Source organism: Thalassophryne amazonica, chromosome 3 (assembly GCF_902500255.1).
Source record: "Thalassophryne amazonica chromosome 3, fThaAma1.1, whole genome shotgun sequence".
Classification (NCBI taxonomy): Eukaryota; Metazoa; Chordata; class Actinopteri; order Batrachoidiformes; family Batrachoididae; genus Thalassophryne; species Thalassophryne amazonica.
Genome location: NC_047105.1, coordinates 8,670,436 through 8,697,773, shown reverse-complemented (window position 1 = coordinate 8,697,773; position 27,338 = coordinate 8,670,436). Strand labels below are relative to the sequence as shown.

Genomic DNA, 27,338 nt, shown 5'->3' with positions numbered 1-27,338 from the left:
CATATTAAACAAATATGTAGGACTGCTTTTTTGCATTTACGCAATATCTCTAAAATCAGAAAGGTCTTGTCTCAGAGTGATGCTGAAAAACTAATTCATGCATTTATTTCCTCTAGGCTGGACTATTGTAATTCATTATTATCAGGTTGTCCTAAAAGTTCCCTAAAAATCCTTCAGTTAATTCAAAATGCTGCAGCTAGAGTACTGACGGGGACTAGAAGGAGAGAGCATATCTCACCCATATTGGCCTCTCTTCATTGGCTTCCTGTTAATTCTAGAATAGAATTTAAAATTCTTCTTCTTACTTATAAGGTTTTGAATAATCAGGTCCCATCTTATCTTAGGGACCTCGTAGTACCATATCACCCCAATAGAGCGCTTCGCTCTCAGACTGCAGGCTTACTTGTAGTTCCTAGGGTTTGTAAGAGTAGAATGGGAGGCAGAGCCTTCAGCTTTCAGGCTCCTCTCCTGTGGAACCAGCTCCCAATTCAGATCAGGGAGACAGACACCCTCTCTACTTTTAAGATTAGGCTTAAAACTTTCCTTTTTGCTAAAGCTTATAGTTAGGGCTGGATCAGGTGACCCTGAACCATCCCTTAGTTATGCTGCTATAGACGTAGACTGCTGGGGGGTTCCCATGATGCATTGTTTCTTTCTCTTTTTGCTCTGTATGCACCACTCTGCATTTAATCATTAGTGATCGATCTCTGCTCCCCTCCACAGCATGTCTTTTTCCTGGTTCGCTCCCTCAGCCCCAACCAGTCCCAGCAGAAGACTGCCCCTCCCTGAGCCTGGTTCTGCTGGAGGTTTCTTCCTGTTAAAAGGGAGTTTTTCCTTCCCACTGTAGCCAAGTGCTTGCTCACAGGGGTTCGTTTTGACCGTTGGGGTTTTTCTGTAATTATTGTATGGCTTTTGCCTTGCAATATAAAGCGCCTTGGGGCAACTGTTGTTGTGATTTGGCGCCATATAAATAAAATTGATTTAATTTGATTTGGGCCATTCAAACAGTTATTAGCTTTTTACAAAATACTCCTAATTTTTACAAGCGGAAAAAAAAACAAAAACAACAAAAAAAGTCCTTTATTAAGATAAAAGGCATGTAGTCATTGGTGCAACAGGAAGGGCATCCTGATGGTGATCCAGCACCCTGGGGTGCAGGGCCAGCATCCATTGAAGGTCTCATCAGTGCCTCTTTAGTGTTGGATCAATGAGGGAGGTGATGGTCTCGTAGTTAGCTCTGTCCATGGAATGCTGAATTCTAAATGCAGACTGCAGTGGCTCAAAGAGGTTATTCTCAGTAAGGTGGTGCATGAGCTCCAGTCACTGCCTCCAGATCATGAGCAGGCAGGCATCCTGAGGTCAGCCCAGCACCGTGGTGTGCAGGTCCAGCATCCATTGAAGGTCTCCTCAGTGCCTCAGACAGAGAGAAAATGAGCAGAATCAGTCAGCCAGAAATAACTGCACCTAAGGAATCAGTTCACCAGCAGTAAGTCAACGGTGAAGCAGAGAGATTGCTAAAGTGGTGACCAGCTAGCAGCTAGCCCTGTGCTTCGCTAACAGACCCACAATTTAGATGTAATGTGGCTGACACCTGTGCCAATGCTAATATAAATTAAAAGGAGAGGAAGCATAGTTCCATACTATGCCAGTATGCTTGCCATAAGAGAGGAAGAAAAGTTGCGTCATTAGTCCGGACATTAGTCTGGACTTGAATGTCTTTACATAAATTTACTGTTTTATGTATGTAGGTAGATCATTCCACAAGACAGGATCATAAGTGGCTTGCTGACTTTTTTTTACCTTAACTTAATGAAAGTTATTTAAACTTAACGAGAGAAGTCTTGTGACATTAACTCAGTTGAAAGTTGAAATAACTAAGCTGAAATAACTTTTAAAAATAAATGCAAATTGTTACATCAATTTTTCTCATTGAGACAGCAGTTCCTTTTTTAGAGTGTACAGCTACAGATTGTCTCGTGCTCATTGTGCGCTGGAGAATGCATTTAGACTCTTGTCTCAACGGTAATTATTTATTTTATATATATATATATATATATATATATATATATATATATATATATATATATATATATATATATATATATATATATATATATATATATATATATATATATATATTGGCAAAACAGTTATGTTTAGTATAGATGTAGAATCTCTTCATAATCTACTTTCAGGTGCAGGTGCCTTACGTGCAATGATGTGCTTTGACACGCAGTGACACAGTGTTTTTGAGTAGGTTGTACAATGTTCATGACTAGTTCATGCAAGTGGGACAAAATTTAACCGTGCATAGTTCACACACAATTTACAACAGTTTACTGTGAGTTTAGTCATTGGCACACAAGATTGCATTCCAGTGTATAGATGTAATTCATATAAGCGAGAAGGTACCTTTAGATTCTAACCAGTGATGTAAGATGATGACGTGATATCTTTGTGATGAGTCTCTCTGGATAATCTTTAGTTACTGCTGGAATGACATTTTCTTCCTGAGAGGCACTCAGTGGTATAACAGATATTGTACAATGAAAGTCATATGCCTCATCTAAGTTCATGTGGCATGTATCCTTGAATATGCTAAAATATTCAGGTACCTCAGACTGCTATAAAGAGGATGAAGAGTGGAAAGGCAATTGGTCCAGATGGCATACCAGTGGAGGCATGAAAATGTTTAGGACTGATGACAATGGAGTTTTTAATCAGATACCTTAATACAATCTTATAAAGTGAGAGTATGCCTGAGGAGTGGAGAAGATGTGCACTGCTCCAATGAAGAACAAGGGTGATGTGCAGAGCTTTAGGAACCACAGAGGCATACAGTTTATCAGCCACAGCATGAAGTTATGGGGAAAAGTAGTGGAACCTACATACAGAAAGGAGGTGTAGATCTGTGAGAAGGATTATGGTTCAGTGCAACATTTGCCCTGAGTGCTGGTGGAGAAGTATAAATGAACGCCAGAATGACTTGCACTGTGTGCTTATCTATTGAGAGAAAGCTTATAACAAGGTACCAAGAGAACAGTTGTGGCATTGTTTGAGGAATGGAGTGGCAGAGAAGTATGTGAGGGTGGTGCATGATATGTAGAAGAATGGCGTGACAGAGGTGAGATGTGCAGTAAAAATGATATATGCATTCAAGGTGGAGGTGGGATTACATCAAGCCCCTTTCTTGTTTGCAGTGGTGATGTAAAGGTTGACAGATGAGATAAAACAGGAGTCTCCAAGGTCTATAATGTTTGCAGATGACATTGTGATCTGTAGTGAGAGTAGAGAGCAGGTTGAGACTAGCCTGGAGAAGTGGAGATATGCTCTGGAGAGCAGGGGAATGACAGTCAGTAGGAGGAAGACATAGTACATGTGTGTGAGTGAAAGAGAGCCCAGTGGAATAGTGCAATTACAAGGAGTGGAGGTGGTGAAAGTAGATGAATTTAAATAGTTGGGGTCAACTTTCCAAAGTAATGGAAAGTGTGGTAGAGAGGTGAAGAGCGTGCAGGCAGGGTGATAGAAAGACAAAGTTTACAGGAGGGTAGTAAGACCAGCTGTGTCGTATGCCTTAGATGTGGTGGTGCTAAAAAAAAAGAAGACAGAACTAGAGGTGCCAGAGCTGAAGATGCTTCAATTTCCATTAGGATTGACGAGGATAGACAGGATTTAGAATGAACATATCAGAGGGACAGCTCAGGTGGGACAGCTTATAAACAATGTCATATAGGCGAGATTGAGATGGGTTAGACGTGAAGAAGAGGAACCCAGGTATATAGGGGGAAAGCTACACTGAGCCACCACGCAGGAGAAGAGGGAGACCAAGGAGGAGGCTTATGGATGTGCTGAAGGAGGACATGTAGGAATTTGGGGTGACAGAGGAAGATGCAGAGGACAGGATGAGATGAGGGTGAGACTGATGATCTGCTTTGGTGACCCAGCGACTACAAAGGACCAACTGGAAGCCCACATACTATCTGGTTGCAACAGATACAGTAGATGACCACTTTCAGAAGGTAAGGTGGAGGTCGTGTGATGCAGCATCAGTGGATGCTCCCAAACCTGACCTGACAACATACAGCTTCACAAATGATTCCTCTTCCTGCCTCCTTTTTGAATGGTTGATCTGTCAAAAGTTGTTTTTTTTTTTGTTTGTTTTTTTAATGAATTCTGGTATTTCCAGAGTTTTTCTCATTTCTCCATTGTTTCATTCTGAAGACAAACAGCATTATTCACAGTAATGTCCCGCAGGCCCAATAATACATAATGAGGATTGATGCTTTGGAGCAGAGGGAGCAACATCTCAGTCTTCAGACAGCAGTTGTTGCATTTATTAAACCCACAGCACAGCAGCCCTCTGGGTCTAAGCTGTTGACATCTGGGCACTGCAGTAAAAATAAATAAAGAAATAAAAAATAATAAAGCCAAACAAGCCATGAAACAAGTGAAGGCCAACGGATTGTGATCTTCGTAAATGACATGATCTCATATTGTGTCCCCTCAGGGTTTTATTTGTTTATTAGCCTAATTAGAGAGTAATTATAGCAAATTCTCATGCTGTAAACCCCTTTGCACACTATCCTTATGTAATGTAGAAACATAATACAGTCACCTAATGCACGTTGACAATTCAACAGGTTAACTAAATTTGATAGTTTGTATCCTGGAGCATGGAACTCTCAAGAGAAAGCATTTCAAAATAACTGATTCCATTTATTAATTCCTCAAATTGTCTTTGGTGATTAGTTATGATTGCCATTCTCACACAGCTGTGCTTCCTCCTCTGTATGCACTAAAAAAAAGTCCCTTCGGCTGCTCCCTTGTTTTCGCTCAGGGTCGCCACAGCAGATTTGCATGTTGAATCGGCACAAGGTTTACACCCGATGCCCTTCCTGATGCAATTCCACATTACACGGAGAAATGTGACAGGGGTGAGGTTTGAACCAGGAACCTTCTGCACTGAAATCAAGCACACTAACCTCTTGGCCACCACCCCTGCCCCCTCTGTATGCACTGAAATTATTTTTTATCATTTTGGAACTTCTTGTACTACACTGTATGTACCAATCGATCCCCAATGTTCTCATCACGGGTTCAGTCATTATTGTTATCGTGTGCTGTTTCTTCTTTGTTATGGTACGCTCCTCGCCTCCGGCAGGATCTGTTTATGGAAACTTCATAATGCACTCATACCCTTTATGAGCTCCAGTCTGTGCATTGTAGAGTGCAGTGCAATCAGGAGGAAACAGGACAGTGGAATCAAATGTTTGATTCCACCGTCCTGATGACAACAAATTTTCAATCCATAGATTTTTTTTCTCCTCTCAAGTTTCTTAAGATGTCTTGCCCAACTCTTCTCATGATTTACAATCAGGTGGTACTGATTCTGATAGAGGATAGGTAAAGGGAAAAGGTTAGGCAGTGGTTCATACCTATAAGTGGATTGTTGCATTGTCTTGGTAGCCAATGATGCCACAAGAGGTTTAACGCATGCAATTCATTTTGATAGACTGGTGAAGGTGCCACAAGTGTGCCTCTTGCTTGCCACCAGTAGAGGCATGCTCTTGCTTGCCTCTACTGGTGGTTGGCTCTCACTGCGGTATTGTATCACTTCCTGTTCCGGAGCACAGCAGTGTTTTGCTGTATCTGTTAGCTGTTTAATCTGTGCAGTTACATTGATCTAGTTACCTAGATAATGATTTGTTTCACAGTGTAATCTTCACATGCCTTAACTAAAGCACTCCCTCTGCTGAATCACCTCTAAATTATTTACACATTATTCACTTTGTGTGTTTTTAGGAATCCGCTAGCTTAACGCAGCTATTAGCTATTAGCTGGGCAAATTGGAGACTCGGCTCCGCACCGTGGAAAATTCTACAGCTAGCCAGGCCCCTGTAGTCGGTGCGGACCAAGGTAGCTTAGCCGCTGTTAGTTTCCCTCTGGCAGATCCAGAGCAGCCAGAAAAGCAGGCTGACTGGGTGACTGTGAGGAGGAAGCATAGCCCTAAACAGAAGCCCCGTGTACACCGCCAACCCGTTCACATTTCTAACCATTTTTCCCCACTCGGCGACACACCCGCCAAGGATCAAACTCTGGTTATTGGCGACTCTGTTTTGACAAATGTGAAGTTAGCGACACCAGCAACCATAGTCAATTGTCTTCCGGGGGCCAGAGCAGGCGACATTGAAGGAAATTTGAAACTGCTGGCTAAGGCTAAGTGTAAATTTGGTAAGATTGTAATTGTAATTCACGTCGGCAGTAATGACACCCGGTTACGCCAATCAGAGGTCACTAAAATTAACATTGAATCGGTGTGTAACTTTGCAAAAAAAATATCGGACTCTGTAGTTTTCTCTGGGCCCCTCCCCAATTGGAACGGGAGTGACATGTTTAGCCGCATGTTCTCCTTGAATTGCTGGCTGTCTGAGTGGTGTCCAAAAAATGAGGTGGGCTTCATAGATAATTGGCAAAGCTTCTGGGGAAAACCTGGTCTTGTTAGGCGAGATGGCATCCATCCCACTTTGGATGGAGCAGCTCTCATTTCTAGAAATCTGGCCAATTTTCTTAAATCCTCCAAACCGTGACTATCCAGGGTTGGGACCAGGAAGCAGAGTTGTAGTCTTACACACCTCTCTGCAGCTTCTCTCCCCCTGCCATCCCCTCATTACCCCATCCCCGTAGAGACGGTGCCTGCTCCCAGACCACCAATAACCAGCAAAAATCTATTTAAGCATAAAAATTCAAAAAGAAAAAATAATATAGCACCTTCAACTGCACCACAGACTAAAACAGTTAAATGTGGTCTATTAAACATTAGGTCTCTCTCTTCTAAGTCCCTGTTAGTAAATGATATAATAATTGATCAACATATTGATTTATTCTGCCTTACAGAAACCTGGTTACAGCAGGATGAATATGTTAGTTTAAATGAGTCAACACCACCGAGTCACACTAACTGCCAGAATGCTCGTAGCACGGGCCGAGGCGGAGGATTAGCAGCAATCTTCCATTCCAGCTTATTAATTAATCAAAAACCCAGACAGAGCTTTAATTCATTTGAAAGCTTGACTCTTAGTCTTGTCCATCCAAATTGGAAGTCCCAAAAACCAGTTTTATTTGTTGTTATCTATCGTCCTCCTGGTCGTTACTGTGAGTTTCTCTGTGAATTTTCAGACCCTTTGTCTGACTTAGTGCTTAGCTCAGATAAGCTAATTATAGTGGGCGATTTTAACATCCACACAGATGCTGAGAATGACAGCCTCAACACTGCATTTAATCTATTATTAGACTCAATTGGCTTTGCTCAAAATGTAAATGAGTCCACCTGCCACCTTAATCATATCTTAGATCTTGTTCTGACTTATGGTATGGAAATTGAAGACTTAACAGTATTCCCTGAAAACTCCCTTCTGTCTGATCATTTCTTAATAACATTTACATTTACTCTGATGGACTACCCAGCAGTGGGGAATAAGTTTCATTACACTAGAAGTCTTTCAGAAAGCGCTGTAAGGTTTAAGGTTTAAGGATATGATTCCTTCTTTATGTTCTCTAAGGCCATATACCAACACAGTGCAGAGTAGCTACCTAAACTCTGTGAGATAGAGTATCTCGTCAATAGTTTTACATACTCATTGAAGACAACTTTGGATGCTGTAGCTCCTCTGAAAGCTGAGAGCTTTAAATCAGAAGTGCCTGACTCCGTGGTATAACTCACAAACTCGCAGCTTAAAGCAGATAACCCGTACGTTGGAGAGGAAATGGCGTCTCACTAATTTAGAAGATCTTCACTTAGCCTGGAAAAAGAGTCTGTTGCTCAATAAAAAAGCCCTCCGTAAAGCTAGGACATCTTTCTACTCATCACTAATTGAAGAAAATAAGAACAACCCCAGGTTTCTTTTCAGCACTGTAGCCAGGCTGACAAAGAGTCAGAGCTCTATTGAGCCGAGTATTCCTTTAACTTTAACTAGTAATGACTTCATGACTTTCTTTGCTAACAAAATTTTGACTATTAGAGAAAAAATTACTCATAACCATCCCAAAGACGTATCGTTATCTTTGGCTGCTTTCAGTGATGCCGGTATTTGGTTAGACTCTTTCTCTCAGATTGTTCTGTCTGAGTTATTTTCATTAGTTACTTCATCCAAACCATCAACATCTATTAGACCCCATTCCTACCAGGCTGCTCAAGGAAGCCCTACCATTAATTAATGCTTCAATCTTAAATATGATCAATCTATCTTTATTAGTTGGCTATGTACCACAGGCTTTTAAGGTGGCAGTAATTAAACCATTACTTAAAAAGCCATCACTTGACCCAGCTATCTTAGCTAATTATAGGCCAATCTCCAACCTTCCTTTTCTCTCAAAAATTCTTGAAAGGGTAGTTGTAAAACAGCTAACTGATCATCTGCAGAGGAATGGTCTATTTGAAGAGTTTCAGTCAGGTTTTAGAATTCATCATAGTACAGAAACAGCATTAGTGAAGGTTACAAATGATCTTATGGCCTCAGACAGTGGACTCATCTCTGTGCTTGTTCTGTTAGACCTCAGTGCTGCTTTTGATACTGTTGACCATAAAATTTTATTACAGAGATTAGAGCATGCCATAGGTATTAAAGGCACTGCGCTGCAGTGGTTTGAATCATATTTATGTAATAGATTACAATTTGTTCATGTAAATGGGGAATCTTCTTCACAGACTAAGATTAATTATGGAGTTCCACAAGGTTCTGTGCTAGGACCAATTTTATTCACTTTATACATGCTTCCCTTAGGCAGTATTATTAGACGGCATTGCTTAAATTTTCATTGTTACACAGATGATACCCAGCTTTATCTATCCATGAAGCCAGAGGACACACACCAATTAGCTAAACTGCAGGATTGTCTTACAGACATAAAGACATGGATGACCTCTAATTTCCTGCTTTTAAACTCAGATAAAACTGAAGTTATTGTACTTGGCCCCACAAATCTTAGAAACATGGTGTCTAACCAGATCCTTACTCTGGATGGCATTACCCTGACCTCTAGTAATACTGTGAGAAATCTTGGAGTCATTTTTGATCAGGATATGTCATTCAAAGCGCATATTAAACAAATATGTAGGACTGCTTTTTTGCATTTATGCAATATCTCTAAAATTAGAAAGGTCTTGTCTCAGAGTGATGCTGAAAAACTAATTCATGCATTTATTTCCTCTAGGCTGGACTATTGTAATTCATTATTATTAGGTTGTCCTAAAAGTTCCCTGAAAAGCCTTCAGTTAATTCAAGATGCTGCAGCTAGAGTACTAACGGGGACTAGAAGGAGAGAGCATATCTCACCCATACTGGCCTCTCTTCATTGGCTTCCTGTTAATTCTAGAATAGAATTTAAAATTCTTCTTCTTACTTATAAGGTTTTGAATAATCAGGTCCCATCTTATCTTAGGGACCTCATAGTACCATATCACCCCAATAGAGCGCTTCGCTCTCAGACTGCAGGCTTACTTGTAGTTCCTAGGGTTTGTAAGAGTAGAATGGGAGGCAGAGCCTTCAGCTTTCAGGCTCCTCTCCTGTGGAACCAGCTCCCAATTCAGATCAGGGAGACAGACACCCTCTCTACTTTTAAGATTAGGCTTAAAACTTTCCTTTTTGCTAAAGCTTATAGTTAGGGCTGGATCAGGTGACCCTGAACCATCCCTTAGTTATGCTGCTATAGACTTAGACTGCTGGGGCGTTCCCATGATGCACTGAGTGTTTCTTTCTCTTTTTGCTCTGTATGCACTACTCTGCATTTAATCATTAGTGATTGATCTCTGCTCCCCTCCACAGCATGTCTTTTTCTTGGTTCTCTCCCTCAGCCCCAACCAGTCCCAGCAGAAGACTGCCCCTGCCTGAGCCTGGTTCTGCTGGAGGTTTCTTCCTGTTAAAAGGGAGTTTTTCCTTCCCACTGTCGCCAAGTGCTTGCTCACAGGGGGTCGTTTTGACCGTTGGGGTTTTACATAATTATTGTATGGCCTTGCCTTACAATATAAAGCGCCTTGGGGCAACTGTTTGTTGTGATTTGGCGCTATATAAAAAAATTGATTGATTGATTGATTGATTGATATCTTTGGATGTGGGAGGAACCCACAGAACCCTGAGAGAACCTACGCAAACATGGGGAGAACATGCAGACGCCACACAGAAAGGCCGCAGGTGGGAATCGATCTCATGCCCTGCTTACTGCGAGGCAACAGTGCTAACCACTAATCCACCGTGCTGCCCACCAATATTCTCATAATTGTTTATTTGTTTAGAATATTCAGCTCATTGAACATTTCATTTCAGTGATATGCAATTTAATGTCTGCCTACACACACACACACCATATATTTCCACTGTTTTACAAGGAGACTTCAGAAGCTCCCTCAGGTTCAAAACGTTTTGTTGTTGTTTTATTGAGGTATTTAAAAAGGTTGTTTTTTTTTCCAGAATGACCTTAAAAGTAGATAAAAATGTTCATTATTCCCTCCAGCAACAGACAGAACCCAGATATTGGGACAAGAAGCTGCAGTGCAGAACTACATCTGTGAATTTTCAAAGGAAATACTGTATTGATGTGAGATAGTTTAAAAAAGTTCTTGAAATTGAAATGACGTTTATGTAACCACATACATGAGAGAAATAAAGGAAGCAGACAAATGAGAGGCTAGTGCTTACACGTAGCCAAGGGTGGGCCTGGATGGGCCTGAGCCCGCCCACTTCTCAGCCAGGCCCACCCCATCCAATGAGAAGGCTGAGTCGACACTCGCTAGTCACCTGTTGTTGCCTCATTGTATTCCTATGATATGGTATTGCATTAGCACTGAGTGACAATTAATACATTTTGTCAAAAAAATCTGGTTCATATTCTGTGATTTTTATTAATTCATTTTCAGAGTACAGTGGTCCCTCGCTATAACGTGGTTCACCTTTTGCGGCCTCACAGTTTGGCGGATTTTTTTTAGTGCAGTTTTGCATGCTTTTTTTTTTAAACGGCGCATTGTGTTCTGCGTCCTTATCAGGCGGGCTGTTCGCGGCACCGGTCGGCATCACCGCGATTGCTCTCACTGCCTCCGATGTGCTTTCTGCGGGCTCTGTAAATGCAGCAGCGGGCCACACCGCTCTCCTGTCTGCTGTGCGGAATTGCGCCAAATCTGGCAACAGGTCCAGAGACTACGCTCGCTGTTTTGATGCGGATGTTGACCGCAGCCGCGGAGCTCCGTGACCGCCGAGAGAGGACTTGGATTCTTTGCGGGTCCTGCATCCGTGCCTCCGGAGGCAGTGAGCGAGGGGAGAGCCGCGCATTGTGTTCCGCGTGTGTCTGTTTATAATCTTCTTGCACAGAAAAAAAAGAGAGTGTTTACACGGGAGAGAAAAGTGAGAAAATGTTAATGCCTGTTTGAGAAAAGTGTGTAGTGAGGGGTTTTACAGCCTTAAAACATCTAGAATAATTGCAAAGAATAGCGCTGACTACTTCGCGGATTTCGTTTATCGCGGGAGTTACGTTCTAAAAATAACCCGCGAGGGACCACATTTTTCCTCAAATAAATAGTCTTCTTCGGGCCGTCATCACAATGCCAATAACATGCACTGTCGAACGGCTGTTTTCTACTGTTAAATGGATAAAAACGTCCACCAGAACATCCATGTTGACTCACAGACTGAATGCACTCTCCGTGCTTTCCCTTGAAAGAGAACTGACCGTTGGACTATAATGACGTGATAAGAGAGTTCAACAAAAAACCTTGTCGTCACCTGCTGTAGCATTAAAAGGATTCATCAAATGTAAGTGTGAGACCATTAATTACTTTTTTCTTCTAAATAGGCCTAATTGTTAATATTATATTGCAACTGCCACGAATCATGTTGGTGTCCGTTCTGATGGTTTTTAATTTGGCCGCCGAGCCAACCTGTTTTCATGTTGCGGATATATTTTGAATTTTTATTTTAAAGGACTTTACATGACTAAGCGTTGCATTGCTGCTTGCATTGTCCATGGGGTGCTTGTGTCTGACACTTTGCGTCTGTATAACTGTGCACACAGCGTCTGTGCAGTTGGCTGAGAAGTGTTCATCATTAAACTTGGAATTAATTTTTGAAACAAAACAAAACATTTTTTGAAACAATGCCTTATTTAAATACCTATTGACGTTTTGGGTTTAGGCCGAGCCAAGTAGGCTACCAGACTTACACTGAATGTGTGTGGCGCTGCACTGCAGCTTGCATTATCCATGAAGAGTACTTGTGTCTGACGTGTCTGTGTGCTCACTTTGCCAGTGCTGTAGGCTAAGTGATAACGTTGCTTGCGATGTCCAAACGAGGCATACTTTTTCAAACGGTGTATTATAATACATATAGTAAGGTGTAGACATGTCCAGTTCTCCACAATTTCACTGATACTTACTCGCCTGGTAAGCATTGAAAGCCGAGATAGGCATGTCCAAACTTGTCCTCAGACACGCCGAAACGGAGGTGTTCCTTTGTCTCGCTTCCAAAGTGAATCGGTCTTTACGTGCAAAGCCTCTGCGCGGCTTTCCATGACAAAATCTCTTGTTACAAGTGAAATCTGCCGTAAAATGGCTGATGTCCGGCTCTTGTGATAACCAGAGAAAGAGCACACGACGGTCTCATATCCACAGAGCCATCCTTTTAGAAATGGTCCGGTGGCTTGTGCCGCGTCGTCGCAGCTTGGAGCGCGGCACGCGGCGTGCCGAGCGTCCTTAAAGAGGTCCTTAAAGCTGTACTAACAGACCTTATTCTCTGTGAAGCCCGTAAAATTTTCACCAAAAGCCAGATAAATTTTTCGAATTGTTTCCAGGTGCCAGTTTCTAACAGCTTCTGAAAAAATTCTGATGGAAAAAAAGTCCTTTTCATTCCGCCATTTCCAGACAATGAAAATCCGATGAGGGAGCGGGACCACTCCTTCCCAAGGCATGCTCACAGGCGAATGACGTCACCGACAGGCGTGGAAAAACTCACGCATGCGCACAAGGTTTCAAGCATGTCTGACGTAAAACCATATGAATGAAATCCATATAGTTTTTGAAAAAAGTAAAAAGGACCATTACTTTATTGACAGACCTCGTATTAATTTGAATACACCACAAAGACAAGATAATTAATGTTCAAATCAATAAACTTTGTTTTGTGCAAATATTTGCTCATTTTGAAATGGATGCCTGCAACACATTTCAAAAAAGCTGGGACAGTGGTATGTTTACCACTGTGTTACATCACCTTTCCTTCTAACAACACTCAATAAGCGTTTGGGAACTGAGGACACTAATTGTTGAAGCTTTGTAGGTGGAATTCTTTCCCATTCTTGTTTGATGTATGACTTCAGTTGTTCAACAGTTTGGGGTCTCCGTTGTCGTATTTTGCACTTCATAATGCGCCATACATTTTCAATGGGCGACTGGTCTGGACTGCAGGCAGGCCAGTCTAGTACCCGCACTCTTGTACTACAAAGCCACGCTGTTGTAACACGTGCAGAATGTGTCTTGGCATTGTCTTGCTGAAATAAGCAGAGACGTCCCTGAAAAAGACGTTGCTTGGATGGCAGCATGTGTTGCTCCAAAACCTGGATGTACCTTTCAGCATTGATGGTGCCATCACAGATGTGTAAGTTGCCCATGCCATGGGCACTATCACACCCCCATACCATCACAGATGCTGGCTTTTGAACTTTGTGCTGGTAACAATCTGGAGGACACGACGTCCATGATTTCCAAAAACAAATTGAAATGTGGACTCATCAGACCAGGAAGTTGCGTCAGGAAGGGCATCCAGCGTAAAACAAGCCAACCCAACTATGCAGACTCAGAATCGAATTCCCATACCGGATTGGTCACGGCCAGGTTAACAACGTCCGCCACCGGTGCTATTGCCCAACAGGGTGCCGGTGGAAATTGGGCTACTGCTGGGCGAAGACGACGAAGAAGAGGAGGAAAACGTTGCCACGAACAACGGGAGAAGAAGAAAACTAGAAGGGTGGAAATGAGAGTGGGGACTTTGAATGTTGGTAGTATGACTGGTAAAGGGAGAGAGCTGGCTGATATGATGGAGAGGAGAAAGGTAGACATATTGTGTGTGCAAGAGACCAAGTGGAAGTAAGAGCAGGAGCATCGGCGGTGGGTACAAGTTGTTGTACCATGGTGAGGACAGGAAGAGAAATGGTGTTGGGGTCATTTTAAAGGAAGAGTATGTTAAAAGTGTGTTGGAGGTTAAGCGAGTGTCTGACAGGGAGATGAGTGTGAAGTTGGAAATTGAAGGGGTGATGATGAATATCATCAGTGCATATGCCCCACAGGTAGGTTGTGAGATGAAGGAGAAAGAAGATTTCTGGAGTGTGTTAGATGAGATGGTGGAGAGTGTGCCCAAGCATGAAAGAGTGGTGGTAGGAGCAGACTTCAATGGGCATGTTGGTGAAGGGAACAGAGGTGATGAGGAAGTAATGGATTGATTAAGGATATGATTCCTTCTTTATGTTCTCCAATGCCATATACCAACACAGGACAGAGTAGCTACCTAAACTCTGTGAGTGAGATAGATTATCTCGTCAGTAGTTTTATATCCTCATTGAGGACAACTTTGGATGCTGTAGCTCCTCTGAAAAAGAGAGCCTTAAATCAGAAGTGCCTGACTTTGTGGTATAACTCACAAATTCACAGCTTAAAGCAGATAACCCATAAGTTGGAGAGGAAATGGCGTCTCACTAATTTAGAAGATCTTCACTTAGCCTGGAAAAAGAGTCTGTTGCTCTATGAAAAAAGTCCTCCATAAAGCTAGGACATCTTACTACTCATCACTAATTGAAGAAAATAAGAACAACCCCAGGTTTCTTTTCAGCACTGTAGCCAGGCTGACAAAGAGTCAGAGCTCTATTGAGTTGAGTATTCCTTTAACTTTAACTAGTAATGACTTCATGACTTTCTTTGCTAATAAAATTTTAACTATTAGAGAAAAAAATTACTCATAACCATCCCAAAGACATATCCTTCTCTTTGGCCTCTTTCAGTGATGCCGGTATTTGGTTAGACCCTTCTCTCCGATTGTTCTGTCTGAGTTATTTTCATTAGTTACTTCCTCCAAACCATCAACATGTCTATTAGACCCCATTCCTACCAGGCTGCTCAAGGAAGCCCTACCATTAATTAATGCTTCGATCTTAAATATGATCAATCTGTCTTTATTAGTTGGCTATGTACCACAGACTTTCAAGGTGGCAGTAATTAAACCATTACTTAAAAAGCCATTACTTGACCCAGCTATCTTAGCTAATTATAGGCCAATCTCCAACCTTCCTTTTCTCTCACAAATTCTTGAAAGGGTAGTTGTAAAACAGCTAACTGATCATCTGCACAGGAATGGTCTATTTGAAGAGTTTCAGTCAGGTTTTAGAATTCATCATAGTACAGAAACAGCATTACTGAAGGTTACAAAGGAGAGAGCATATCTCACCCATATTGGCCTCTCTTCATTGGCTTCCTGTTAATTCTAGAATAGAATTTAAAATTCTTCTCCTTACTTATAAGGTTTTGAATAATCAGGTCCCATCTTATCTTAGGGACCTCATAGTACCATATCACCCCAATAGAGCGCTTCCATCTCAGACTGCAGGCTTACTTGTAGTTCCTAGGGTTTGTAAGAGTAGAATGGGAGGCAGAGCCTTCAGCTTTCAGGCTCCTCTCCTCTGGAACCAGCTCCCAATTCGGATCAGGGAGACAGACACCCTCTCTACTTTTAAGATTAGGCTTAAAACTTTCCTTTTTGCTAAAGCTTATAGTTAGGGCTGGATCAGGTGACCCTGAACCATCCCTTAGTTATGCTGCTATAGACTTAGACTGCTGGGGGGTTCCCATAATGCACTGAGTGTTTCTTTCTCTTTTTGCTCTGTATGCACCACTCGGCATTTAATCATTAGTGATTGATCTCTGCTCCACTCCACAGCATGTCTTTTTCCTGGTTCTCTCCATCAGCCCCAACCAGTCCCAGCAGAAGACTGCCCCTCCCTGAGCCTGGTTCTGCTGGAGGTTTCTTCCTGTTAAAAGGGAGTTTTTCCTTCCCACTGTCACCAAGTGCTTGCTCACAGGGGGTCGTTTTGACAGTTGGGTTTTTTCTGTAATTATTGTATGGCTTTGCCTTGCAATATGAGCTGTACAAGAAGTTGAATAGTAAGGAAGGAGAAAAGGACTTGTACTGATTGACCAGACAAAGGGACAGAGCTGGAAAGGATGTGCAGCAGGTTAGGGTGGTAAAAGATGCACATGGTAATGTGCTGACAAGTGAGGAGTGTGTGCTGAGAAGGTGGAGGGAATATTTTGAAGAGTTGATGAATAAAGAAAATGAGCAAGAGAAAAGGCTGGATGATGTGGTGAGAGTAAATCAGGAAGTAAAAGAGATTAGCAAGGAAGAAGTGAGGGTTGCTATGAAGAGGATGAAGAGTGGAAAGGCAGTTGGTCCAGATGACATTCCAATGGAGGCATGGAAATGTCTAGCAGAGATGGCAGTAGAGTTTCTAACCAGATTGTTTAATAAAATCTTGGAAAGTGAGAGGATGCCTGAGGAGTGGAGACGAAGTGTGCTGGTTCCTATTTTCAAGAACAAGGGTGATGTGCAGAGCTGCAGTAACTACAGAGGCATAAAGCTGATCAGCCACAGCATGACATTATGGGAAAGAGTAGTAGAAGCTAGGCTTAGAAAACAGGTGAAGATCTGTGAGCAGCAATATGGTTTCATGCCGAGAAAGAGCACTACAGATGCAATGTTTTCTCTGAGAATACTGTTGGAAAAGTACAGAGAAGGACAGAAAGAGTTACATTGTGTGTTTGTGGACTTATAAAAAGCTTATGATAGGGTGCCAAGAGAAGAGTTGTGGCATTGTATGAGGAAGTCTGGAGTGGCAGAGAAGTATGTTAGGGTAGTGCAGGACATGTACAAGAATAGTGTGACAGCGGTGAGATGCTCAGTTGGAATGACAGACTCATTCAAGGTGGAGGTGGGATTACACCAAGGATCAGCTCTGAGTCCTTTCTTGTTTGCAGTGGTGATGGACAGGTTGACAGATGAGATCAGACAGGAGTCCCCATGGACTATGATGTTTACAGATGACATTGTGATCTGTAGTGAGAGTAGAGAGCAAGTTGAGTCTAGTCTGGAGAAGTGGAGATATGCTTTGGAGAGAAGGGGAATGAAAGTCAGTAGAAGCAAGACTGAGTACATGTGTGTGAATGAGAGGGAGCCCAGTGGACTAGTGCAGTTACAAGGAGTAGAAGTGGTGAAAGTAGATGAGTTTAAATATTTGGGGTCAACTGTTCAAAGTAATGGAGAGTGTGGTAGAGAGGTGAAGAAGAGAGTGCAGGCAGGGTGGAGTGGGTGGAGAAAGGTGGCAGGAGTGATTTGTGACCGAAGAATATCAGCAAGAGTGAAGGGGAAAGTTTACAAAACAGTAGTGAGACCAGCTATGTTGTATGGTTTAGAGACAGTGGCACTAACAAAAAGACAGGAGGCAGAGCTGGAGGTGGCAGAGCTGAAGATTCTCTTTGGGAGCGACAAGAATGGACAAGATTAAGAATGAACATATCAGAGGGACAGCTCAGGTGGGACGGTTTGGAGACAAAGTCAGAGAGGCGAGATTGAGATGGTTTGGACATGTGCAGAGGAGGGACCCATGGTATATAGGGAGAAGGATGCTGAGGATGGAGCCACCAGGCAGGAGGAGAAGAGGGAGACCAAAGAGGAGGTTCATGGATGTGCTGAGAGAGGACATGCAGGTGGTTGGTGTGACAGAGGAAGATACAGAGGACAGGGTGAGATGGAAACGATTGATCTGCTGTGGCGACCCCTAACGGGAACAGCCGAAAGACAAAGAAGAAGGGTGCATTGAAAATAATGAAGAAATAAGGGAACAAATGATAAGAGATGGCATTCTCTGCAACATGTTATTTCCATACAGAGAGTCAGTAATGAGACACTCGCAGAACCTTCCATGTTCACATGATTCATTTATTTTTGACTTTAATAAGTTGCAAATTAAAGGACACATTGACTATTTCACAACCTTAGTTATATGAAAACACTGTTTGCAAACAAGCCTCTCAGCACTCTGTTCTACTTTGACAATGGCATCTAATGAGAGAAATTCCTTTCTTGTCGGAAACTGGTGAAAAAGGTCAATATGCCAACTAAAATTGAGCATTAAATGATTTTAGTGCACATTTTTGTGAGCCTTACAAATGCATTGTGTTGGTTTTATCATGTTATTCTACACTCAACAAAAATATAAACGCAACATTTTTGGTTTTGCTCCCACTTTGTATGAGATGAACTCAAAGATCTAAAACTTTTTCCACATACACAATATCACCATTTCCCTCAAATATTGTTCACAAACCAGTCTAAATCTGTGATAGTGAGCACTTCTCCTTTGCTGAGATAATCCATCCCACCTCACAGGTGTGCCATATCAAGATGCTGATTAGACACCATGATTAGTGCACAGGTGTGCCTTAGACTGTCCACAATAAAAGGCCACTCTGAAAGGTGCAGTTTTATCACACAGCACAATGCCACAGATGTCGCAAGATTTGAGGGAGCGTGCAATTGGCATGCTGACAGCAGGAATGTCAACCAGAGCTGTTGCTCGTGTATTGAATGTTCATTTCTCTACCATAAGCCGTCTCCAAAGGCATTTCAGAGAATTTGGCAGTACATCCAACCAGCCTCACAACCGCAGACCACGTGTAACCACACCAGCCCAGGACCTCCACATCCAGCATGTTCACCTCCAAAATCGTCTGAGACCAGCCACTCAGACAGCTGCTGAAACAATCAGTTTGCTTAACCAAAGAATTTCTGCACAAACTGTCAGAAACCGTCTCAGGGAAGCTCATCTGCATGCTCGTCGTCCTCATCGGGGTCTCGACCTGACTCCAATTCGTCGTTGTAACCGACTTGAGTGGGCAAATGCTCACATTCACTGGCGTTTGGCATGTTGGAGAGGTGTTCTCTTCACGGATAAATCCCAATTCACACTGTTCAGGGCAGATGCCAGACAGCGTGTGTGGCGTTGTGTGGGTGAGCGGTTTTCTGATGTCAATGTTGTGGATCGAGTGGCCCATGGTGGCGGTGGGGTTATGGTATGGGCAGGCGTCTGTTATGGATGAAGAACACAGGTGCATTTTATTGATGGCATTTTGAATGCACAGAGATACTGTGACGAGATCCTGAGGCCCATTGTTGTGCCATACATCCAAAAACATCACCTCATGTTGCAGCAGGATAATGCACGGCCCGATGTTGCAAGGATCTGTACACAATTCTTGGAAGCTGAAAATGTCCCAGTTCTTGCATGGCCGGCATACTCACCGGACATGTCACCCATTGCGCATGTTTGGGATGCTCTGGACCGGCGTATACGACAGCGTGTACCAGTTCCTGCCAATATCCAGCAACTTCGCACAGCCATTGAAGAGGAGTGGACCAACATTCCACAGGCCACAATTGACAACCTGATCAACTCTATACGAAGGAGATGTGTTGCACTGCATGAAGCAAATGGTGGTCACACCAGATACTGACTGGTATCCCCCCCAATAAAACAAAACTGCACCTGTCAGAGTGGCCTTTTATTGTGGGCAGTCTAAGGCACACCTGTGCACTAATCATGGTGTCTAATCAGCATCTTGATATGGCACACCTGTGAGGTGGGATGGATTATCTCAGCAAAGGAGAAGTGCTCACTATCACAGATTTAGACTGGTTTGTGAACAATATTTGAGGGAAATGGTGATATTGTGTATGTGGAAAAAGTTTTAGATCTTTGAGTTCATCTCATACAAAATGGGAGCAAAACCAAAAGTGTTGCGTTTATATTTTTGTTGAGTGTATTTCATGATTACTTACAACATATATTACTGATGATATTATTAAATTCATTGTGTATTATTCATGGAGTCGCTGAGGAGGTCTGCAAACGTTATATATAAATAACAAATTACTTCAGACAGAGGCATGTGTGAACCAGTGAACATAGTGTTTGGGACCATGTTAGCATTTTTCATCACGCAAGATGATATAACATGAAATAGAGACAGCCTTGTTGGGCTGCTTGTGAAGCCTTTTCATGTGACCACTAGAGGTCACTATTGCTTGTTTCTATAGGGGCTATTTACGCAGTGACCAACCTCGACAGAAGACTCAACCAAGGCTTTTTTGTTTGTTTGTTTATAACATAAAGTGCTTAAGATTAGTAAATAAAATGTTAAATGAGCTGGCTATTCTAAATGAATAAAGAATTCTGAAAATATTGATGTATTGCATTTTATTTTTGGTGCTATATGCCCAGAGAAATTAAGTCATAAACATGGGAATTTAGCATGATTTCACCTGCTGCTGATAAACACTTAGAAACCTCAAGCTGTGAGGAATATGAGTTTTGTTGACATCATCTCATGTCACGCCCCTAAAATAAATATGAGAAAACATATTTTTTTAGTGTGAAATATGTTTTTTTTTGTGGACTTTGACCGTGAATACATCAAAATGATTAAAATGCGTATTTTGCAAGGATGTAGTCACATGACTAGTGTTGCTTACAGATTTTCCAAAGATAATATTTTAAGGAGGAAAGTGAGAGGCTTTTTTATAGTGCATCTCATACAAATATCAGAAGTGAAGCCCAGCACAGTGTGAGAATGGTCTTCAAAACATGACGGATCTAACCATGGGATCGATTCCTTTCATTTACTCTTCCAAATGTGATCATGGAGTCGGACTTGTGGTCGCTTTTAACAGGACAGCCATGATGTGAACCAGCTCCCAGCCCCTTGGATTAATAGTTAAGCTGAGCTAAACCGATGGCTAAGATAAGCACTACCGGTATCCTCCAGTGACACCGGATTCTCCAGCTGACAAAGGGACGTCTGGGGAGGTGATGGCCTAGTGGTTAAGCGTTGGGCTCCAATATGCCCAGAAATATGCCATTTAAAGGGAATGTTCAACATTCGAACGTCTTCCTGCTCATTTTCGAATATGTAATGTGTAATATTGTTAATTTGGCCCTTATTATTTTTGTACGTGTTTTGTTAATTTTTCTCATAATGTTTTTTTTTTTAATGTATTTAAAATGAAAAAAAAAAAAAATCACTCAAGTTTAACATTTCTTAACCTGAGCTCTATTTTTAAATGTTCTGTGGTCATCATTTCTCTTTGGGACAAAAACAAAATTTATCCGCGTATTACTGATTTAGAACTCGAACATGTAATGTTTCAGAGAAAGCTAAAAACACTGATAACATTATGTAGCCATTTAGCTTGAGATGGTGTTTGCATTGCAATGCGCAAGATAGCTTTGTGTTTGTCCTGCATAAATAAAGATGCTCAAAATGCCTAAAAATAGAACCAAGGTTATAAAATTCCAGTGTTCCTCTTAAATAAAGTTTAAACAAAAATGTCTGTATGATAGCTAGCTTGGCTAATGGCAAACAAGCATCACTCTGCCTTAGCTAGCTCATCACTGAGGTTCCCAGCATATTTTATGTTGTACCTGTGTTACTGTGGCTTTATTTTATTATTTGTCATAGTACACAAGGCTTTCAAATCAGCGGTAAAGAAAATGACCAGAGCTGTGTTCTAACACTGGTGTAGCATTGATATAAATGTGTATATTAGGAAAGTAATAGACAGAGTTAGCCATATGTCTTTAGGCGTCTTTGTACCACTCGTGTTGTGTACTGTGTAAAAAAAAGAAGGTTGCTCGTGTTACTTCATCACTATCTTGAGCACACGGTGGACTGTTGTACCTCTTGTAACACATTCACTCTTCTTTCCTTTCTATATGCACTTTTCAATATAGTATTTCTCACAAATGAAGCTTCACTGCTGATATTTTCATACAAATAGAGTTGTAAAAAAGACCACTTATCATTTAATTTCTCTCAGATGGCCAGTCAGGATGTCACAATATAGCACAATATGCAGAAATCACCCAAGCTTCCCGGCTTCTTCAATGTTTCCCAGAGGAAGTCTCATTAATTTGAAAACAATTAAAATGATGGCCTGCAGTGCCCTCCCCCATGATTCAAATGGTTTGACCATGTGTAAAATTTTAATGTGGTTGTTTCACTTATTTATTTATTTTTTTCGGGGGCTTGGGGGGCTGCTTGTTCTGAGCCAGAATGCTGTCCAGTGAACTGGCACTATCTGTTTTCAGGTTGACGTGATGGGCATATTAAAACTAGCATGGCATAAAATTAACTAAACAAGGTGGCCTCGGCTGGTTCAGCACACAAGCCGTAAAATCAGATGAGATGCTGATTTAAAACAAGTTTTATTACATATTAGTTGCACCGAGCCACTCATCAACACAGTAGAAATGCCTACAGCAGCAGCTTGACCAACAAACGGGTCATTGGATGCTCTAATTAGAATGACCCACAGTAGATGTCACTTGCACTATGCAGACCACCACCCATATAGAACAGACTACAAGAGCCAATGTGAAAATAAAAAAAGGGTCTAAACTGTTTGCTTTGTCTGTTGTTGGTGTTTTGCTTTCACAGATGTACATCCAAACCTCAACTCTGACCATCTCCGTCAGCTTGAGCGCTTCAGTGTCCCTGGGTTTACTCTACATGCCCAAGGTCTACGTGGTTCTGTTCCACCCCGAGCAGAACGTGCCCAAGCGCACACGCAGCCTCAAGGCCGTGGTTACCGCCGCTACCATGTCGAACAAGTTCAACCCCAAGGCTGGACTGAGACCCAACGGAGAAGCCAAGACGGAGCTGTGCGAAAGTTTTGAAACACAAAGTAAGAACACACCTGCTAATGAGGAAGCTTTTTTTTGGTTTTGTTTATTTTGTCCTTCAGCGTTGACAAGTGAAATTGATGCCACAATAAGAAGCAGCATAAGAGCTAATTAGTTATTAAAAGATGTTTAGCATGTTAGTTAACACTCCATTGACTGCTACATTTGCCATTGTTGTTAATCGCCTCTGCCAGTACGTTTGTTTTCTCCCACGTCTGTCCTGTGATTTTTTGCTTGGATGGTTTCTTTAAGCAGGATTACTCAAAAACTAATGAACCAATTTGATTAAGCCTGGTACAAATATTGACTGTATACTGGAAATCAAGCAAACAAGGAAGGACATAAATCCACACACACACAACCCCACCCACACCCACCCATGAATAGTTGTGTCTCTCTACCATGACTGATCCCTGTCTAGACTGATCCCTGTCCAGAATTTAGCCTGCATCCGTCCAGTCTGCATTATTACTGCTGTACGTCTGCCTTCAGTACTCCAATAAGTAGAGTAGCTCTCATATACTCCACTCATTGGTCCACTCCAATCGGACCAGTTATGCACATGATGTACCATCCCTGGTTCTCAAGACCAGGCACCTAAGTGACTCTACTCTACTCTTTTCTACTCTTCTATTTTACTCTTCCTTTTTAGATATTTAGATATATAGTTCCACCTTAGAATTGGAATATAATATATAAGATATACCTTACTGAATTTTCATGCATTCAAAAAAGACGATGGGGTCTTCTTGAAAAGGTGGAACATAGTCTGATTCCAAGTGGAATACTTACATTTCAACAGAAAATTTGGAGTGGGAATACAAATTGGACAAATATAACAATTATCTATACCATATGTTGATTACACACATTGTATCATTTATGGTTTTTTCAAAAAACAAGCTGAGAGTTAACATAGTTCCCCAGTGTACTTTTTCAGAAGTACAGCTTTCAAAAACTCAGAAAAACTGATGCAGTGTGAAATATTACTGTATGAAAGCAAACAGGACCAAGCAACAAATGGAACATTTTGGTTCCTACTTCGGAACCAGTAGGAACTACTGGCTATAGCATTAACATATAATGGTATTTGACAGTCCTGGTCTTGAAAAGATACAACTGCCTATTGGGGAGGCCTCACATAAATGTCTGCAGCAATGAAGTTTTAAAAGCTTCTTCACAGAACATTTTGAGCCCCTGCAGAGATGTGAACTCCAACGACTGAAAAATGTGCTTTTTTTTTCTGCAGGTCACAAGGACAAATCACAGGATTATGTATGAATAATAGATACAGCAGTCAACACACATACTGTACAAGGGAAATACAATTCTACTTTGACTTTATGAACAGTGGGAAAGATAATTTTTTTGTGTCTTTGAGAGTTTTCTTTTAATGTTCACATCTTTGCATCCATCATTGCCACTGACACGGCTTTGTTTCCTTCTTTTGGCTGTGTGTTTGATAAAGGACCAGTGTGCTTCAAAGGAAGTGGAAGTTTCAGAGCAAAACGATGCTGTTTACTGCTGAACACAGTGATTAAACTGATTATGGTTTCCTTTGTATTCAGTCCCACAGACAAACTGTGTTTTGTGTTTTCTGTTTCTGATCATTCCAGTAAGTCTGATTACTCTTGTTCTTACCATATTTTCCAAAGCCTCATCTAATGGACTCAACATGGTTAGACTAGCGTTCTCTGTCCATTTGATGATTTTCTTTGTCCAAAGTGCATCAAATAGCATCCAATATGTTGTCCAGTGCACATTTATTTGTGCGTTTTGTTTATTTTAGGAATTTAAAAGTCCTTATGTTAAAGAACTGCACAGGCAGTTGGTCTGCTCAGTGTCAGTCTGATCCCGTCAGATTTCAGAAGATAGAGCAGTATGGGACCTGGTTAATACTTGGATGGGAGACCTCTTTGGAACACCAGCAGCTGTGTGTGTTTCTCCAGGTAACACTGGAGTTGTGTTAGGAGGAGTATCTGGCATAAAACTTGTGCCAAATACCAATGCGGATCTGGCTGTATCCGCTGTGGCAACCCCCCAAAAAAGAAAAACGGGAGCTGCCAAATGAACATTAGCATGTTAAAGAACTGCACAGGCTGTGGTGTGCACATATCTCACAGTGAGTTCTTGCCCATTTCTCACAGGAAAATGATGTCTTACAAAGTGAGCTCTGCATCAAGACAAGTTGTGACCTATATTCATTTTTTCCTCTTTACAACACAATATTTAGCAGGTGCGACTTGTATTTAGGTGCAAGTTATACTCTGGAAAATATGGTGGCATCACCAAAGAGACAGCAGTGAGAAGACACTTGGACCCGATCTTGATTTATGGTGCACAGTCTATGGTCCATAGCACAATTTCACTGCATTTCTGCTGTTTTAACAGTGCATAATATGCATACAAAATAGGGCACAAGGGGCAAATGAGTTGGATTATTTTATTAAATAGTAATCCGGGGCATGTTTGGGTAAGCTTTAAGAGCTAGAGTGGAGCACAGTGCCATTTAGAAAGCTGGTTGAAGTGGGATGTTTTCTGGCAAGTTAACCATTCTTTTCCAAGAGCATACCAGCAGACTGACCACCAAAGCTCCCTGAGGTGAAGCAATGAAGCAGTGAGGTAAAATTTTGTTTGTCCAAAATTGATTACTTTTATTAAATGCATTTCCAAATACTAATGGACCTAACTGTACACAGAATAACAAACAATGAAGTGAAAATATTGACTTGTGACTGGAATTTGAATTATATTAGACAAAATGGGTGAATACAACAAAGACATGGATTCCAATCACTGTGAAATAGTGCTTGCTGAGTTTTAGTATTTACTGGGTGCCAGTGGTGGGCACAGTTCTGATAATCCGATAACCGCTAATTATCGAAGATCATGTTTTCATTATCGGATTATCTTTTCAGATAACTTTGAAAACCATTGTTGGACTAATTATCTTCCGATAAGTTTTTGTCCGATAATTTTTAGACCATTAACATGTAAACCAAGCTTAACAGCTACTAACATTTATAAAATTTTAAATCACTTGAGCACCTACTTGTTAATTGTTTTGTTGCAGATGTGTAGTTCTATTCTCTGCAAAAAGATGAGAGCTGTTTCAAGAAGAAACCGCTCTATCCTCTGCAGGCAAAGGAGAACTGGTTACAAAAAAGAAAGGGGGGAAAAAAAAGCCTCATTTCTTTTAACCCCATACTGATACGCCAGCAATATCACCCAAGTCATCCAGAGGCATACATTTTTAACTTATGGTTCAAATTTTAACCAAACTAATTTCAGACAAGTTCTTAAGTTTTATAAAGTGAAAATATCAGATATATGTTTTAGTTTTAAAGTAATGCGCTAATTTTTAAGGTTTTAGTGTGGACATGCTGTGCCCAGTGCATTATGGGTAGGATAGGGTAATCTCAATACATTCACGACAGGAGAAATGCATTTGAGATGCTCTGATCAGGCTCAACACGGACAACAGCATTAAACTCTAGTGCCTAAAACTCTCGTGAATATATTCTCTGGGTTTATAGACATTGTTACTGTGTTTGCGTTTATTAAATTCCAAGCATCTTAAACGTAGCAGACACGGATTATTTGGAATTTTGTTTTGGCAAGTTTTCACGGTCTCTACTGTCATCTACTGGCCAGTAGTGTTCATGGCAGTATTTGCCCTGAAGCTGGGCTGACACTGTATGATATTTTCAATCACTGTACTCGGTTCCAGCTCAAACTGTATGACAGAACCGCACGGTGTAAAAGTTCAGAGCACCCGATTTATGTTCTCACACACATTGTATGTTCAAAAAGCACACGTCGGACTCAACACCGAGCTCCTAACCCTATTGCTAAGGGAGCGCCTCACTCTTTTCCGGATGCCCCCTGGACGCCTCGCTGGAGAGGTGTTCCGGGCACGTACCATTGGGAGGAGGCCCCGGGGAAGACCCAGGACACGCTGGAGGGACTACGTCTCTCGGCTGGCTTGGGAACTCCTCGGGGTTCCCGTGGAGGAGCTGGGGGAGCTGTGTGTGGATCAGGAGGTCTGGGTGGCTTTGCTTGAGCTGCTGCCTCCGCAACCCGACTGTGGATAAAGTGGAAGAAAATGGATGGATGGATGGACAGAATTGACACAGTATTCAGTATTCACAGTATCTCAGTATTAATTTTATTTATACACCAAACCATAAGTCAGGACTGCTTTATTTTCCAAGACCTCCGCCTGACGGCAGGGCTGTTATTGAGTAGAGAGCATAGCTTCGTTGCTCCTCTCAGCTGCTTCTGTGCTGGAAGCTATGTAGTGAACATGAGCTTCCAGCAGGGGGCAGGGCGCACAAAGACAGAAGTGTGGACTCATTGTTTGCGTTTGTCCGTCCCTTTGATGCTTCCAGAAGTGATCGTGGTGTTAAAACTCAAAATCAGCTTGTTAATAGTTGCAAGTGTATTGGAGACAATACTGGAATGTATCAGTTATCTGTAGCTTCCGATACATTTTTGGGTGGTTTATCATTTTAGCTTTG

The 27,338-nt window shown here is 41.7% G+C and overlaps 1 protein-coding gene across 2 annotated transcripts in view; it reads left to right on the top strand.

The window, feature by feature from the left end:
* Positions 1 to 27,338, top strand: part of LOC117506091 (metabotropic glutamate receptor 4-like) — a 771,651-nt gene that overhangs the window by 733,757 nt on the left and 10,556 nt on the right. For both annotated transcript variants that reach the window (XM_034165608.1, XM_034165614.1), the window contains one exon: positions 22,574 to 22,820. In XM_034165608.1, coding sequence (XP_034021499.1) covers positions 22,574 to 22,820 — 247 coding nt within the window. The remainder of the gene's footprint in view (positions 1 to 22,573; positions 22,821 to 27,338) is intronic.